The 17,655-nt window shown below is 38.1% G+C and overlaps 1 protein-coding gene across 4 annotated transcripts in view; it reads right to left on the bottom strand.

Annotated features, from left to right (window-relative positions):
* Nucleotides 1-17,655, bottom strand: part of CadN2 (Cadherin-N2) — a 177,801-nt gene that overhangs the window by 14,378 nt on the left and 145,768 nt on the right. For all 4 annotated transcript variants that reach the window (XM_089256938.1, XM_089256939.1, XM_089256940.1 and 1 more), the window contains 5 exons: nt 16,868-17,032; nt 12,045-12,182; nt 6,518-6,938; nt 4,749-5,648; nt 230-621 (listed from right to left, as the gene is read on the bottom strand). In XM_089256938.1, coding sequence (XP_089113064.1) covers nt 230-621; nt 4,749-5,648; nt 6,518-6,938; nt 12,045-12,182; nt 16,868-17,032 — 2,016 coding nt within the window. The remainder of the gene's footprint in view (nt 1-229; nt 622-4,748; nt 5,649-6,517; nt 6,939-12,044; nt 12,183-16,867; nt 17,033-17,655) is intronic.

Here is a 17,655-nt window from a genome sequence, read left to right as displayed (position 1 = left end):
CCAATAAATAAGACATAGATAAATGATATATTGTGCAATCAACAGAAAGAACAGCCAAAGTTGCTTAACAAGCTCTCAATCAAGAAAATAATTAAATAGGTTTCATGTCATAAACTTGGAATACAAAGAACTAAAAGTAGATCTTTAAATTAGAGTTGAACGATGCAAAGGCGGCTAAAGCGTATCACTCGAATTTTAGTCAGCTCACAAATTTTCCGAGGCGACCTACCTTAAAGCGCAGCTGGTAGCGGCCACGCCGTGTGCCTGCACGCATCGTCAGGATGCCGGTGTCTGTGTCGAGTTTGAAGCGCTGATGCTCCTGCGCCTCCCAGTAGTATTTCTTGTCGGGCACATCCCAGTCGTCGGGATCGTTGACGTACACCCGGCCGATTGGTGTGTCCTGCGACTGGCCCTGGTAGTTGTAGACCAGCACCGACTTGCTGCCCGGCTGCATTTTGTTGTCGTTGACATCGCCAATGGTCACAGTCAGTGTGCTGGTGCCAGTCATTGCCGGCGCTCCGTTGTCCTTTATCTCGATGGGTATGTCATAGGACTTTTGCACCTCACGGTCGAAGGGACGCAGCGATGATATTATGGCCACCCCGTTGCCATTGTCACCCCCTTTGAGTGTGTGGGTAGATGGAAGGGGTTTTTTTTTTTTGGTTTTGTTGGTAAGGTTTCAAATGTTAGTCGATTGGTGGGCCCAAGTGTTCCGATGAAATTCATTTGATGTTGTTGTTGTTGTTGCAGGCAAAGGCATAGGCAGTAGGAAAATGTAAAGAGAGAAGAAGAGAAAAAGCGAAAATGTTGAGTAAGCAATGCGAAATTCTAGAATGGCACCAGGCATTATTAAAGTTGGCAAATGGCATTTAAATGAAAGGAATTTTTCATTCCAATAAGCTAAAAATGTCAAATGCTGAGTTTGCTTTGTCGAATGCTATAGCGATTCGTAAGTGGTGTATGATGAACTTAATTCAGTTAGCTATTATATAAATAAATTAGTGTAATATAATTTATATTTAAAATTGCTCAGGCAAAGGAGTTTTGAAATTCCTGATATTCTCAGCTAATAAAACAGAAGGCTTGCATTTCGATTATAAGCTATTGAAGAACTGAGATAATTTTTAATAATTTTTTTTTTTTATATTTATTTATTTATTTATTTATGTTTTATTTATTTATTTATTCCTTTTGAGGTACTGAGCTAGGCATAGATGTATTGACACTTCGTTCTGCCAAGTAATATAAAAATAAATAAATAAATTAAAAATAAATGGAAACCATAATACCCCATATAACCATTGCCAATCGTTGCAGGGTATGCAAATAATAATGATAATCAAATCAAAAATAGAATTGTAAATTTATGGATTTACACATTTATTGCAATATTGATGATATTTTACTTTTGATTATCCAATTTCCATGCGGCTATAAATATGTATGTGAACCGAATCGCTGTGCGCTGGCCCCACACCAAACGGTTCAATCCAATATAAGCCATCTATTGCTGGTTTTATGTGTTCAATTAATATTCTAGAAAATTTGGTTTGCGCATAATTAATTGGTAACAAATCGAACTAAAATCGAACATATGCAAGCTGGCACATGGCACTGTATGTGGAATGGAAACGCATTTGCGAATTATTATACAAAATGCATTAGCTTGATTAACAATTTATGCCCGTAATGATAGCTAACTGCTACCTGTTTCTTTTTTTCCCGCTCTCTCCTTCTCTTTCGCTCAGCTCACTAATTACACAACTCATTTAGATAATTAGCCATGCAAATAAATAGAATTTTGCGCCCAGCCGCAATGATTCGGTTTAAAGGTCTACTATTTTTTTTTGCCTACACCTATTTGTTGATGGCAATGAATTTAATCGGCTTTGCGAATCAATTATTCATTCAGTCCCGAAACGCTGTGAAATCCAAGCACGCATCGACCCATAAAAAGCGGAACGGACCAAAAGCAACTAAATAGAATCGGGCCTCAAAGCGAAACGTGTCAAAGTGCGACCGGGTCCGGCCCGGGTCCGGGTCTAGGAGTGCTGAAAATTGATTACAAGGGGCTGGTCTAGAAACGGACGCGTGTGTTCGAGTGACACCTCAAATTTCTTTATTTCTTTCATTCTGGCTGGTTTTTATTTTTGTTTTCGATTTCATTTTTTTATTTCATTATTATTTTTTTTTTTTTTTTGGTTGCGCTTCATTTAGGCTTGTTTTATTTCCTTTGCAGCCTTTTTAATGACTCCGTTTACGTACAATGGTTACAAAAGTGAAGACCAATTTTAGATGTGCCCGAGAGAAAACAAATGGGGCAAAATCAAAGCCAACGCTTGAAACGTTTGAGCCATGGCTGTGCCGTCCAAACTGGCCCGGAGGTTACAGCATCGCCCAATTTGACTACGCTGTAAATTGAGTGATACGAGGGGTATATTAAAATTTCGGTTGATTTGGTAAGAGATCTCTTCTTTCTGATATCTGAGATTGATTGTTAAACTCAAAGTAGAATATTAAATTTAATATATTAAGGTGCGCTGGTTCTATCATTCATCAATTTATTTATTTATTTATTAATTTTTAATTTATTTATTTATTTTATTTACTTTAATAAAATATTTTAATTTAAAAAGCATTAAGCAATAAATTCAATCGTAAATCACATGAAAAATTTATAGATTTGTTGATTAACATATTTTTCCATTTTGAATTTGATTTAAAATGGATTTTTTTTTAAAAAGAACATTTTCATAATACCATAAATTTTATGTAAAAAAATAAAAAAATTTAAATGAATTATTATGCTAAATAAATATGTTCATCAAACGGCTTATATCAAGGGATTTTTATATATTTATATTTTTTAAATATTTACATTAAAGAAAACCTTTATTCTGAATTTATGATAAAGTCATTTAGCATTGATTTATTTTTGTATTATTCATTTAAAGATTTTAAGTTTTTTATTTTTTAATTTAAAATTTCAATTGACATTTTGAGATATCCAGCAGAGCTTTCTTTTATTTTTTATGCATCAATATTGGAATTAATAATAAAGCATTTCTTCTCTTTTATGTGATTATTATTTTTTATATTATTTCAATTTGTATTTGAGTATTTAATTCGAGTATTTCCCCTGTCCCGAGCACCTTTCACAACTGTTTACAGGGTAACACATTCTCTAACGTGTTTTCTCTTCTCTTTTAGTTTTGTGGGTTTTTGGCTTTTTGGGTAACTAACTCAGTGCACAAACAATGCTGATGATGCTGATTGTCTGTGGCATAATTCAATCACCATTACTATGCAAACACACTTTGGTTTTAGCGTTTGATTTTGATTGTGAATGCGAACTAAACCCGACTCGAACGCAACTCAACTGGGCGAGTTTCAAGTGCTGCTTCCAGGCTGTTCGTGTTGTCAGTTGGCAATTTCTTGTAACTTTTATTTTTGTCTTTCTATCCTTTTTTTTTTGGGAATAGCTCTTGCCGTTGCAGTTGTATAGACTAGTTGCAAGCCAGAGTCGAGCTGGTGGCTTGTAGCGCCAAAGCCTGTGCAAAGAATTGGCATTGATTATAAAGGCAAATTGACTTGTGGCCAAACAGGAATCTGAATTGGGAGTTGCGCATTGAAAGTTTCGGCTGCGATGCGAAAATGTTGCAGGAGATGAATTTCAATGCGAGTGGCTTCAAGTTGAGGCAAGCTGAGCTGTGTTGGTGAATATTGCGAAATATAGTGACTTGAGTAAAAGTTCAGTTTAACCAGTAGTCCAAATACAGTAACTTAAGCAAAACTTGAGTTTAACCAGTAGTCAATGAAGGAGCTCATTTGTTTATAGAATATGGGCAGAACACGAAGTTGTTCGTTTGATAAATTTACATGTTGGGTTTGAAATTAGATTGAACTTAAGTATTAAATTGAAATAAGATTTAGTGTTTGTTGAGCCTTACTAATAAATTCATAATTAATTTGCCAATACGTCATGCATGTGGTATAATATATAATTTTGGTCGAAAGCTAATGAGCTCATCTGAAATATATATCAGAGAATCGGAGGCTCTGGCAAATTTTTATATTTGATAAACTATTGCCAAACTTTTTCTTGGATAGAGCTTCTAGGCACGCTATCTGCCTTCAGTCGTATGAGTATGAGTCGATACTCAATTGGACTCTCTCAGCTCTTCCTGATTGTCAGTCTCAGGCCGCGATGCACACGAAAGTCGGGAAGGTTCGCCTAAACGAAGAAAACAGCGGAACGGAATAAAACTGAACTAATTCCTTTGTGTGTCCTTACCACCCTCTCAGCTTCTCCCTCTCTCTCTCTCTCCCTCTGTGTCTCTGTTGCTCTCTTTTTTCTATCTCTCTAAGCTGACTATTAGATCGTATACCATTTGCCTCAAGCTGGCGATATGTGAACATATAGCTACAAAGCTATACACAGTATTTTAGTATGCGTAATGATCGCAATCATGCTATTCAGACCTCCAGCATCTCCTCTCTTGCTCTAGCTTTGAGTCTAACTCTGACTCTAACTTTGACTCTAGCTTTAACTCTAGCTCTGTGGAGTTTCATAAGGAATTTCCAACTAGATATTGATCTATAGTTTACTAAATTTAAAGAACAATTCGGATTCTGATGCATAATAATGATTCATAGAGATAAGTTATATATGAATATTTATGATGTGCCATATTATATTTGAATATTTAGGCTTCAATAATTATCATTATAGCTCTCTTGCCACTTACTGCGATCGTATTCGACCTTAAAGCCCGCTCGTATCTCATCGCTGGCCAGTGGATCCAGTCGAAAGCTGAATGGTCCGCCGTTGCCGCGCTGTCGATCGTCCGCATCCTTGGCGGCCACCTCGATGATCTTGCGCGGCGAGACATTCTCCTGCAGCGTCGGTCTGTAGTCCTGGGCCAGCGTGGGCGCATTGTCGTTGACGTCCTTGACAATCACAGTCAGCGTGGCGGTGGCCGTGCGCGACGGATTGCCATCGTCGCTGGCCAGGATCTGCACGTGATGGCGATCCGCCGTCTCACGATCGAGCGGTCGCTGTATGCTGATGGCGCCCTTGTCGCTGATGGCGAATTGCCTGCGCCGATTGCTGGCGCGCACGATTTTGTAGCTGACGCGCGAATGGCCGCCCTGGTCCGCATCGCTGGCGCGAAACTGCTCCAGCACGGTGCCCACCTTGGTGTCCTCGTAGATGGAGACCTCGATGTGATCGCGCTCGAAGCGCGGCACATTGTCATTGATGTCGCGCAGCTTGACCACGACCCACGAGTACGCCACATGATATTTGTCCGCACCGTCCTCGCCCTTGTCGTTCACCTGTATGCGAAAGCGGAAGCCGCTGCTCTGCAACGGATCCTCGTAGTCCAGCGGCTGGATGATTTTCAGCGAGCCAGTGCCATCCGCATTGCGCACCATCGCAAATTTGTCCGCACCGAAGCCGCTGTTCGGCACCACCTTATACTGAAAGCTGTTCGTCTCGTCCTCATCCTGCACGGTTACCGTCAAAATGGGCGTCTCGGGTATGTAGGTGCCGTTCGTCTCGTCCACCTCGGTGAACCATTCGTCTTTGGTGAACTGCGGCGGCATGTCGTTCAGGTCCTTAACACGTATGGAGGCGGTGCCAGTGCCTATGTAAGAGGAGTAGATGAATCGAATGGGGCTTAGATGACTGTGTAATTCTCTGCATTGATAAGCTGATATATTAAAATTTTAAATATTAAATTATTTATATGCAAATAATATTTTATAAAATTTATATTCAAATAATATATTTAATTATGAAACAAGTAATATATATTATGATATTAATCAAATGATATATATAAAAGAAGAATTATATATACGACTTATGATTAGCATATGTTATTTATATTTTTTTATTTTTTAATTTCCTAACAACTATATATAAGTACATATATAAATAACAATATTTGCTAAATTTTCGGTTTCTTTTTTGGATTGGAATATCGAAACTATTTGTATGTGAATGAATATTAAAAGATGATGGAGTATTGTCATATTGCTCATCATATAGATATATAAGAAGTTTTGTTCAATTTATAAAAAAAAAAAAACCAAAAAAAATGGTTTTATTGAATTAATAATTATAATTAAAATTAAATAAAAAAATAATATTAGTATATTTAATAATAATAATACATTGCAATGCATGAAATAATATTTTAAAAATAACTATGAAGTTTAAGTATTTTTTAATTTTACATTTATATTAAATGCAAAGAAATTAATGTTAATTTATTGCAAAAAATTAAAAAAAAAAAATTGGATGATTCAGTAAGCAATTGGCAATATAAAATAATATTGATTAACTAATATTTAATTTTTTCTACTCAAATGCAAGATTCTCTCAACAATAACTCTCTTTACATAACCAATATACCCCATACACACGTCATCACAAGCAGTGTGTGTGTGTGTGCATAATGAGTGTTTTATGTCAGTGGCATGCCCAGTATTTTGATGCAACGGTACTCACCCTTCAGACCGCCACCGTCCATGGCCACCACCTGGATGGAATAGTCCGGTGTGCGTTCCCGGTCGAGACAGCAGACGGCCGTTTTGATGAGGCCCGTTTCGGGCTCAATTTCGAAGATGGGTGCGCCCGTTTCCTCTTCGATGACGTTCTTCTCGATTGAGTAGATTAGCTTGGCATTGGTGCTCTCGTTGGGATCGTCATAGTCAATGGCAGACATTGTCATCACGGGGCTGCCGGCGGTGCCATTCTCGGTGACATTGCCAAAGTAGACGCCCTGCGGAAACTGCGGCGCATTGTCATTGATGTCCTTTAGATTAACTTGAATGTCCGCATAGCCGACCAGGCCCTCGCCGCCCTCGTCCTGGGCAAATACGGTGAAGCGCCATTGCGGCCGCCCATTGGGCTGATCCCGGTCCAGGGGCTGTGCCAAACAGAAAGAGAGAGAGAGATAGAGTGTGTGTGAGCGAGGCAGATGATGCAAATAAAGTGAGCTCGCTTTCCATTTGATTTGCCAGCTGTTTGGCTTGCTTGTTTGCAAATTATTTTATGCCAACGGCAGGAAGCTGCACACAGCCAGCAGCAGGAGCCGGACTTATGGCTGACAAGTCTCATTGTCAGCTACAGGTCCTCGAAACTACTGCTGACTCAAGCGATGATGTCCGTCTGTCCGTCTGTCTGTCTGTCCGTCTGTGTTTGTCTGTGTATTGTGTGTACTTCTTTGCGGTTGTCTTTAGCCCCAGCTCAATAGATTTGCCCCGGCTCATATTAGATTTCTCTCATTAAATAAGTTATCCCCATGAAATCGCCTGACCCCCACCTGGCGCATGTCTGGTCTGGCGAGCGGGCTGAACGAATGCCATCAAATCAAATGAAATGTGTTCAATCTGAATGGGAATTGTGTCAGCTCGGCCTCTCGCCCCGATACCTATTTAAATTATCCTTAAATATTGCTTACTCGGCTCATTTGGAATTTGTTTTTCGCCCAGGTGGATTAAGCTTCGTTTCAATTACGATTCTGCTTTAGATTGCGCATTGTGGATTGGAATGCAAATTAAAATCGACTTTGCATTTAGCCGGCTCGATGGGCATTATAATTCATTAGTCTGTGTGTATGTGTGTGTGTGTGTTTGTGTCTGTCTGTGACTGTGCACTAATAACCCAAGTCTGTCTATAGTCCAACATAATCTGTTGCTGTTTAAGCACATGATTGTATAAAGTGTTAGATTTATGTGGCATTTAGTCTGGAATTGTGCTAAAAATGGTAGCTGCACTCGTTAGCCTAATCTAGATTGATTATTAAATTTACGGTCAACAGTTTTGTAGCTCTGCAAAAAGTTTATAAATATTTGTATAACTAAGCTTTAGGCGATTTTTCATATTGTCTCCGTGCATAGGTATCGCATTAAGTTTAATGAATGAATCTGGCCACCTAATTCAAGTTAAACTCTTCGTTTATGTGTGTTGATGTGAATCTTATTCTAACAGAGGAAATCTGCTTTTTTAGTCACCAAAAATTGATTGCTGCTCTTCGACTAAGAAACCAGTTTCTAGTGACTTCATTTCATTTAAGAAATTGTGGGAACCCAAATGACCCTATAACCAGATAGGTTTGCTGATATAAGCGGCTTCTTCTGTATTATTATAAATATGTATTATCATAAATATATATTACTGAATATAAGTTTATACGAATAGAAAAAAGTATGAATAAAACCATATTAACAGCAACTACAGCCGAGTTCCGATCCAAATCTGAATGGGAGCCGTTTTTTGTTTCAATGTACACTGAAATTCAAATTGTCCAGAATTATTGACAACCAATTTTTTCAAAGGAATATAATTTTATTTTCGATTTTTCTCGATTTACAAATTATCGAGAATCGACTGAACTTTGCATATTTCCCATACTTTCTACACTGTTTTCTCTGTAACATTAAAGGTTTCCTTTCAGACTGCCATAATTTAGATTGAACCTTCGCACAGCAGCACTCACACACTTACATGGGCGAGGATCCCGACTCACTTAGTTATGTATTAATCCTTACTTCCCTCACTTTAACTCTAACTCAGCCCTATGCTGCGAAGAGTATAGCACTTTGAGAGCTACGTAGAAAAGAATGGAACGAATGCAAGTCGAACTCTCTGACATCCTCTTTTACTTTCTCACTTCTCTCACTCTTCTCTCACTCTCTCACTTCTTCTCGCACTCTCTCACTTTAGCGCTATCTAACTTGTATCTCCCCATCTCTTACTCGCGCTGCCTCTCTCTCTGTTTCATGCTCTCTATCTTGAGAGCTTTCATCTCTTACTGCTCAATGTTTTTCAGTCTTTATTAATATTGATTCTGTAAGTGGAAGTCTCTTATTTAAGCATGATAAATTGGACTTCCATGTTTTCTCTCTTTTCATACAACAAAACAGACCAAAATTAGACAATAAAAATGAAAATCAATTATTGCTGCTCCACGCAACTAAGCTTCACTAACAGTTCACATGTGCATAGTAAATATACACCAATTAGTTCACGATTTAAATTCATTTCTCTCTCTCTCGCTCTCTCTCTCCCTCTCTCTGCGTTTCGAGTACTACAGTCGTCCATAGTAAAGTAAAAAATTGTTCAAATAAATTGTCATATTTGAGTTTCAATAGCACTTTGCCATCATCAAATCAAGTCAAAATTGTGAATGGGTTGGAACTTAAATTCTTTGCAAATGGCATTCGCTCAATTAAAGCCGGCAAAATGACGCACACCCACACACACACACACACACACACATAGAGTGCACATATCGGTGGCATGTGACACGCATTGCAATAGCAATTACAAATTAAATACCGCGTTGCAGCTGTCGAATGGTCGACGCTAAACTTCAGTGTGGCCCAAGCCATCCACGAGAAGCCACCCAAAAGCCACCCAGCATTTTAAACAGAATTTTATGCGCGGCAACCACGCACCAATAACGAACGACGAATGTCATTTACATGTGGTTGCTTGTAGAGCGTCAAAACCACAAATGCCACATGCTGTCGCTGGCAGCCGATGCCAACGCAAAAACCCCTTTTGCCCACCACACCACATCAACCCACCACTGCACTACACCACACCACATCACACCACATCAACAACAACAACAACCCACACAGCCTGAGCTCCTAAAACAATAAAACAAATAAAGCATTCCGCTCGCAGCAGCAACAGCAACAGCAACGGCAACATCAGCAGCAACACCAGCTACATTTGAACATTTGATTCAGTAAATGGGCACAGTGGGCGTGGCATTGGTCGTTGGCACTGCCATTTGACTGGTTTGTTTTTATGGACTTTGTCTGAAATTAATTGGAGTTCATGTAGTTGGCATCAAATGCTTGCAGTTTTTATGCTCACAAATGTCATTCTGCTTTCTTTTTTTGTTGTTGCTGCTGCTGTTGTTGTTTTTGGCCATCTGCATGCATGTGTGTGCGTATGTGTGTGAGTGGGAGAGAGAGAGATTGTGCGGTTTGACACAGTTTTAAATTAATCATACGCCAGCGAGCCGCTCTGCCGCGAAAGCTTTACAATTCACTGGCGACTGTTGTTAACAAATAAAATCGCACAACAATTTTAAGTATTTTCGAGCAAGGCAAATTTATATTTATTTTATGCATGTGTGAGTGTGTGTGTGTGTGTGGTGTGTGCATGAATACATTTAAGAGCTGCATCTGCCGTCAAATTTGGTAGTGTGTTTCGACAGTCAATATGACGGGCTGAATCATTTATTTTGTACAACATGCAAAGTGTTTACATCCACTTGTTCGCACTGCAGTTAAATTTTATAATTTACAATGTGCGAGCGAGTCTGATGATTGCCCAGCGACGTAAAAATGGCAGTGAAAACTTTTGACAGCTTTGCGTGTTAAAAATGTCGTAAAGGAATTGAAGCAGTTTTTTTTTTTTTTTTAAAGACGCATTCGTGCATAAGTGAAACTTCAAAGTGACTCATTTGACGGAAAAAGAATTAATTTTTTTCTTAGTAAACAGTCATAAATGACGAGTCGGATAGACAATGCAAATGGGTCACGAAAATATATTTAATACAGTTTAGTTTTAATTACTGTTAAAGACGATTGCAATAAATTTATTTCCAAAATATTTTACATGTATATATGTATATAGGAAAATAATGGCAAGATCAAGATCTTATTCTTTCCATATTTATTTATTTAACAGTGCTTGATATATATATGTATATAAATGTTTATAGGAAGAGCATGGCTAGAATATTGATTATGCATTGAATATTCATTCATTGCAGCATTAATTCATTCAATTTATTTTCTCAACAGACAAATGCAATTATTGCAGCACTCAAATAAAAAACCTAAATCACATTAATTTATTTGCCTAACATTTATTTGTATACATAAGGGCGATTTTGTTCTGTTACTAATAATATATACTCTAAAATCCTCTTTGAAATCTTAGTATAAAAAACAACAAAGGACAAGAACAAGAATCGCTATATTCATTAAAAAATTTTCTTTATAAAACTTAAAAAATTCTAATGAAGATTCGACAGAGTGTAATATTTTTATTATTTTAAAATTTCGTATGCAATTTATTTTTGACTGTTGCTTGTAAATATCATTTAAAATGTTTTTATTTATTCTCTATTAAACATTTACCATTTATGAAAAAATTTAATTTATTTTGACAGCCTTCCAAAGAGCCTAAGTAACATCTATTTATTTACAAGGGTATTTTATTTAGTAGAAACTCTTAGCTCAGCTACGTAAAATGCTTTGACATTGACATTTACGTACAGCTAAATTAGTGTAATGAAATATATTGTTATATATTTTTTTATACACTCTTATATATTTATTTTCTATACTCTCACTATAATTCCACTGCATTTTTTTAGTTCTAAACTCTCATACGGGAAAATCATGACATTGAATGTGAACCTATGAATATGCAGCTATTTCTAGCCAACTTTTTTGTAGTGCTGCCAATAGACCATTATATAAATTTTTAAAATTTCAATTGTGTTTCTGTGTTTGTTTTTGTTTTTCAGTTTGTTTTTTGTTCAGTGTATTCCGTCATGCTTAACTGCTGCCTTTCAGTGCGTTTTTTGTTGTATATTTTTAACTGTTAGCTCGTCACACACAATATAAACTGCGCATTGTGTATATAAACCCAATTGTAAACTGCCAACAGCTGTCCCTCCCACCCCCTGCCACCTGCCAACCGCCCCTCAATCATAGTCGCTGCAGGTGGAAAAAAAAAAACAAAAGTTATGGCGCGCCATTTGCACGCTTAGCCCAGCGGGTGAGAGGGATGAGGGCTGAGAGGAAAGAGAGCAGGAAGGGGAGTAAGGAGGAGACACAGAGAGAGGGAGGGAGGCATGGTAACTGGCTTTCTGGTTTTTGAGGTAGACTTCATTGTTAGCTGGGGAATTTAACGGGCATTCATTACGGCTGGGCTTTACGGCGTATCGTTGGCAACTGGCTGGTAAAAAATCAGCTTAAGCTCTGTGAGTGCCACTTACCTTGAGTACAAAAATATCGCCAGTTGTGCGATTTATATCAAATTTACTATTCGCTGTATTATCCGGGTCGATGCCCTGGCCGGTTAGGAAATATACAATATTTATTGGTCTATCTACATCGCCATCGGTAGCCGTAACCTGTGAAAGAGAGAGGGAGAGAGAAGAGAGCAGTGTGAGTGAGGTATAAAAACTGCATTACAATGAGTTGTTGTTGCTGTTGTTGTTGCTGTTGCTGCTGCTGGGGGAGCTGAGTCTGGCTCTTGGTTGACTGTTAAGCCGTTGCTGGACCTTACTTACAATATTCGGTCTATAAATCAAATATGCAAATGCGCAAAAAACCTTTAAATGCCCAATAAAGAGCAAAAACAAAAGCAAACCCACGCGAGCGTCTTTGAAAATAAGAGAAATGCTGGGCGAGCAGGGCTTTTTGCATGCCAGATTGCTTGTAAATTTATGCTTCGATTTTGTATTACATTTTATTTTATATTGTATTCTTCCATTTTTCTCTCTTTTTTTCAGTATTTTTTATATTGCATTGCAATGCTGTCTGTGAAAAATGCTAATGTGACCGAGATTTATGTAATTATTCAATCGGCTTGCGGTATTTTTGTTGATTTTCTATTGCAAAATGCTCTCCTCTTTTTTTTTTCCTACTAAATAAAATCTGTATTTAGGCCCATTTTGTTGTTGTGCGTCTGGAATATTTTATGGCGCATTATTATTCTTATTAATGTAGAAACTACATGCTAGCAAATTGTTTGGTACTTTTTACTCAGTTATTACTTAGATAAGCATCTACGGGCCGTTAGCCAAATGACTTACAAGAGGTTCAATGAATGGATGCGAATGCTTGAGCAGGAGATTAAAGGCGCTTAAAGTGGCAGTTAAGTGCTTCAAGTTAAAGCTGAGTCGTAAACAGAAAGGACAAGGAGACAAGGACATTAATATGACAGATAGATAGATAGATATTTGGCCGTCTGTAGTCTGTAGTCTGTAGTCTGTAGTCTGTAGTCTGTAGTCTGTAGTCTGTAGTCTGTAGTCTGTAGTCTGTAGTCTGTAGTCTGTAGTCTGTAGTCTGTAGTCTGTAGTCTGTAGTCTGTAGTCTGTAGTCTGTAGTCTGTAGTCTGTAGTCTGTAGTCTGTAGTCTGTAGTCTGTAGTCTGTAGTCTGTAGTCTGTAGTCTGTAGTCTGTAGTCTGTAGTCTGTAGTCTGTAGTCTGTAGTCTGTAGTCTGTAGTCTGTAGTCTGTAGTCTGTAGTCTGTAGTCTGTAGTCTGTAGTCTGTAGTCTGTAGTCTGTAGTCTGTAGTCTGTAGTCTGTAGTCTGTAGTCTGTAGTCTGTAGTCTGTAGTCTGTAGTCTGTAGTCTGTAGTCTGTAGTCTGTAGTCTGTAGTCTGTAGTCTGTAGTCTGTAATCTGTAGTTTGTTATTTGAAGGAGCTGCAATCATCCACTCAAAAACAAAGGTAAAGTAATTGCACTAGCTAAAAATTCAATCAAGTCTGGCATATTTATTATTTTTAACTGCTGCATCCATTTGATTTCCAGCATCGACCACAATTCTGTTGAAGCAGAAGCCAGCTATCAAACACTTGGCAAGCCAATTAGAGCAATTATTGGACAGCCGTTAACATTGTGACAACTTTTGTGGCTATCGCAGCTAACCAATGTAAAAGGAAACCCATTGAGGCCAAACAATGGCTCAATATTTAAATATCTCCATTTATGTTAAAGGGTGAATGGGAGAGAGCGAGACAGAGAGAGCGAGACAGAGAGAGAGAGAGAGGCACAGAAAGAGTGAGATAGAGTGGGAGTGCGGGGGCGCTTAAAGGCAGCTGCCACGTGTTAAGTGCCAACAAAACGCTGCCAGCCACGCCCACTGCTTGCCTGGCAACCCGCCCACAATTTGCTGGTTGACAATGCGACAATTTACGTTAAATGTTCCGCACAATTTGATATGACAAAAGAGTTGTCTACGTGCCATTATTATTGGCCGCGTGACGCGATGTGAGCTCTGCATGCCATTGTCCTCTCAACAGAATGCACACACACACACACACACCCAAGCACACTCATGCACGCACATACAAAGAAGGAGCGCGTGTGCTATATGCCCACCATTGGCATGCATAATTTAAAGTCCCTTGCCGCCCCCTGGCTGACTGCTGGGGCTGGGGCGTGGCAGCGCCAAATGACTCGCGTGCAAAGGCAAAAAGAAATATTTGCATTTCATTTCGTGCCACCCACAAAAATCAATTTGGCCAAAAGGTGTCGCAGACCGCAGCCAATATCCTTTATATATATGCATATACATATATACATATTATGTATTTTATATAGTATATATATATACATTCGATTGTGTCTGGTATGCGGTTCGGTCGGCCCATCTACTTGGCGCCACTTTAATTTTTTACTTAAGCATAAATACGTAATTAAAAATGCGTGTGGCCGCTGTCGCTGTTGTTGTTGTTGTTTTTGTTGTTGTTGCTGTTGTTGTTGTTGCTGTTGTTGGTATTGCCAGCCTTGCAGTCAGCGCTGGGCTGTGTCATTTAAATTTATATTTTACAAGCGAGAACATTTATCGAAGCAGCGGGGTGTCACCACACTTGGATGCCCTTTTGAAGCATATTTAGGTCAACATGAAGCTCTCTGATAAAAACTTCAGTTTTTATAACTAACTTCAATTCTGCTTAAACGTTTCTTATTTCTTATTGTTAATTATTTATTTATTTTTGTGACAGCATTTTTTATATATATCGAAATATTGCTTTTGATATTTATCGTATTAAAAAATAATTTTGTTCATAAGTTTTATGGAAAATACAAAAGTTAGGGGTAGTAGTAGTTTTAGTTTCACATTTTTTAATTATGCAAGTAGAAGAACTTCGAGTGCAAAAAGTAGTAGAAACAACAGAGCAGTTGTAATAGAAGCAGTAGCATTCTCGGTTGGTTAAATGTTACTAGTAGGAAGCACAGTACATAGATGTAGAAGCAAATTCAGTTCTCGAAGTAGTAGAAAGAGGGCTTTTAGTACTCGGTGCTTTAATTGTAGAGGCGGGGGTAGTCGTATAAATAATAGTTGCTTTAATTTTAAATACAATACTAGTAGTAGAAATAAGAGTAGTAGTAGTAGTAGAAATAGTTTCAATTGTAGAAGTATAAGCACTGGCAGTAAAGTCATAGATAGGAAAAAATATTAGAGGACTACAGAAATTAGTAAAAATAATAGTAGAAAGATTAGTAGTTATGGTAGTAGGAAAAAGTAGCGACATAATATTAGTAGGACAGTATTGCGAAAGTATTCATAGCTAAAATAGTACTTGAAGAAGTTGATGTGAGGGTAGTGGTAGTGCATAAAATGTTGTTGGATTTTGCTTCTAGAAAGTATAGCAGAAATGTTATCAAACAGGGGAAACAATTATTAAATCAAGATTGATTGATTGTTAGATATTCTTCGTTCCTCCACCGGGTGCAAAAAATACCAAAAAACCCTTTCAGAGCCGTACAAAAGCAAATTGATGCTTGATAATAAGTTAAAGGTGAAGCTTGCTGAATCATGAGAAAAATGTGCATGAGAATGCAAGAAAATGGAGTGAGAGGCTAAATACTAATTTATATTTCATATATTTTCCATTAATATGTTATATTTCATGTTATTAATTTTGGATTATGTTATATTTTGTACACTCAACATTTTTTTTTTATAACAATTCTAATATATGTATATGAGACTTATGCCTTGGCAATTCTCTGCAATATAATTTGCCAATGAATTTTCTTTTTACGTTATTTCAAATTTTTTATGTTGTTCTTAAGTTAAAGTTTCAAGCATGTATAAAAGTAGAGCATTTAACACTCAGTGAAGCGTAAGAATTTTAATTTCTCTCATTCTTTCTCTCGTTGATTGTTGTAAATTATGGCTTAAATAAAAGTCGCTGCCACAGACTCAGTCACTTCTCACATACGCACGCACATGCATGTGTATGTAAAATGGCTACAAATGTGCGTGTGTGTGCGTGCGTGTGTCTGTATATTTGATGCAAGGCCATTGGGCAACTATCACGTTATTATTAATGAATGAGTATTTATTTTGTATTTACGGCCGAATTGTGCGGCTTGCTGAATCGCCCTGGCACTTAATATGCCAGCAACGAGCAGTGGTGGCCATTCCCCAGATCTGTGGCTAGCGCCGGCTGGGGCCATTGCGCAGTGCCCAGTGCCCAGGATCCAGCTCAGCTTCTGCTCTGCTCTGTTCGGTTCTGGACTGCTTCTTGTTTTCGCTGCTATAGTTTTTCGAGCATTCGATTTTTATGCAAATTGCATGTATTGTATGCGGGGCCGTTGTTGTTTCTGTTGTCAATATTTAAATTGCGTAAGAGCAAGCGGCAAGCGATTGTAAATGTGGAATGGGAAAATAATGATAGGCGCCTTTACGGCCATAAGTAGCTGTTGCAGCAATTGCGAAAAATATTGTTTTAAGCCCAAAGGAGGACAACAGGATTTATGGCGCAGAGATGCAACAGAGCAGATTTACACGGAGGTTACCTTTATGATTTAAATGCAACGAGCGGAAAGAACTAAGTGAAATATGATGTGAGTAATAAAAAAGGCTGCGCACAAAAGTAGGCAATAGTTTTTTGTATAAACTTTAACTGCTTGCGAAGCATGCACTGCTTGCACTGCTTGATTTATGTGCTTGGAGTTAAACTGACCCTAGTGTTCTGCATATGAAGGATGTTAAAGTGGGCAAATAAATATATATAAAATACTCATATATATTTATATATTTACTTATATATACATTTTTCGATTTCCTTCACACTCACCTGTAAAATGCGTTTGGGCAAATTGCGATCATCTTCCTCAGTGATTTGTGTCCGATATGTTTGACGATCGAATACAGGTGGATTATCGTTAACGTCGCGTACATTGATGACAACGGTGGTATAGTTGTTTTTACGATTTCGTGTTGCCTCCAAGCGCAGCTCATACTACAATAAAATGAAAATTGAATTTTTGTAAGACTTCAATAAAATAATGCACATAAAAAAATGTCTTATGCAAACTCGATATTTGCAAAGTTTTTACGCATGACAAATGCCCAAAAAAAAATGAGCAGAAAATGATTGTCAAACTTTGGCGCAAACAAAAACAACAACAAAGGCAGCCAACCAAAAAAAAAAAAGAGCATAAACAAGAGCGTGGGCAACACATGTTTTGCGGCATTGTTGGCGCCTCAGCCGCTTGTTGCATGACAACGCATTGACAGCTACACGGATTCCCGATGAGGTGGCGGCTGCTCTGTTCGCCGAGGCAGCGACTGGGGGTAGCTGCTATATATAAATATTTGTGTGCGTGCAATCACGTTAAAAATTTGCTCTGGGAAATGTGCCAACAGCTGGAGATGTACAACTCCAGACGAGACGAGACGAGAGGAGACGAGAAGCGTGGAGAGTTGAGTTTGTGTTGTTTTTTGCTGTAATTTTGACATGGACACACACATACAGTCTTGTGCGTGTATCTGTTTGCATGTGCGCATATTTTTTGTTTTTATTAATTTTTTTTTCTGCGTCAGAACACAGCCTGAACGTCGCAAAAGTTGTTCGCCTGAAAC

This window comes from Drosophila navojoa, chromosome 3 (assembly GCF_054131105.1).
Source record: "Drosophila navojoa isolate 15081-1374.11 chromosome 3, UAZ_NAV_1.0, whole genome shotgun sequence".
Classification (NCBI taxonomy): Eukaryota; Metazoa; Arthropoda; class Insecta; order Diptera; family Drosophilidae; genus Drosophila; species Drosophila navojoa.
The sequence above is the reverse complement of the archived record's forward strand: the minus strand, read 5'-3'. Positions and strand labels throughout refer to the sequence as shown.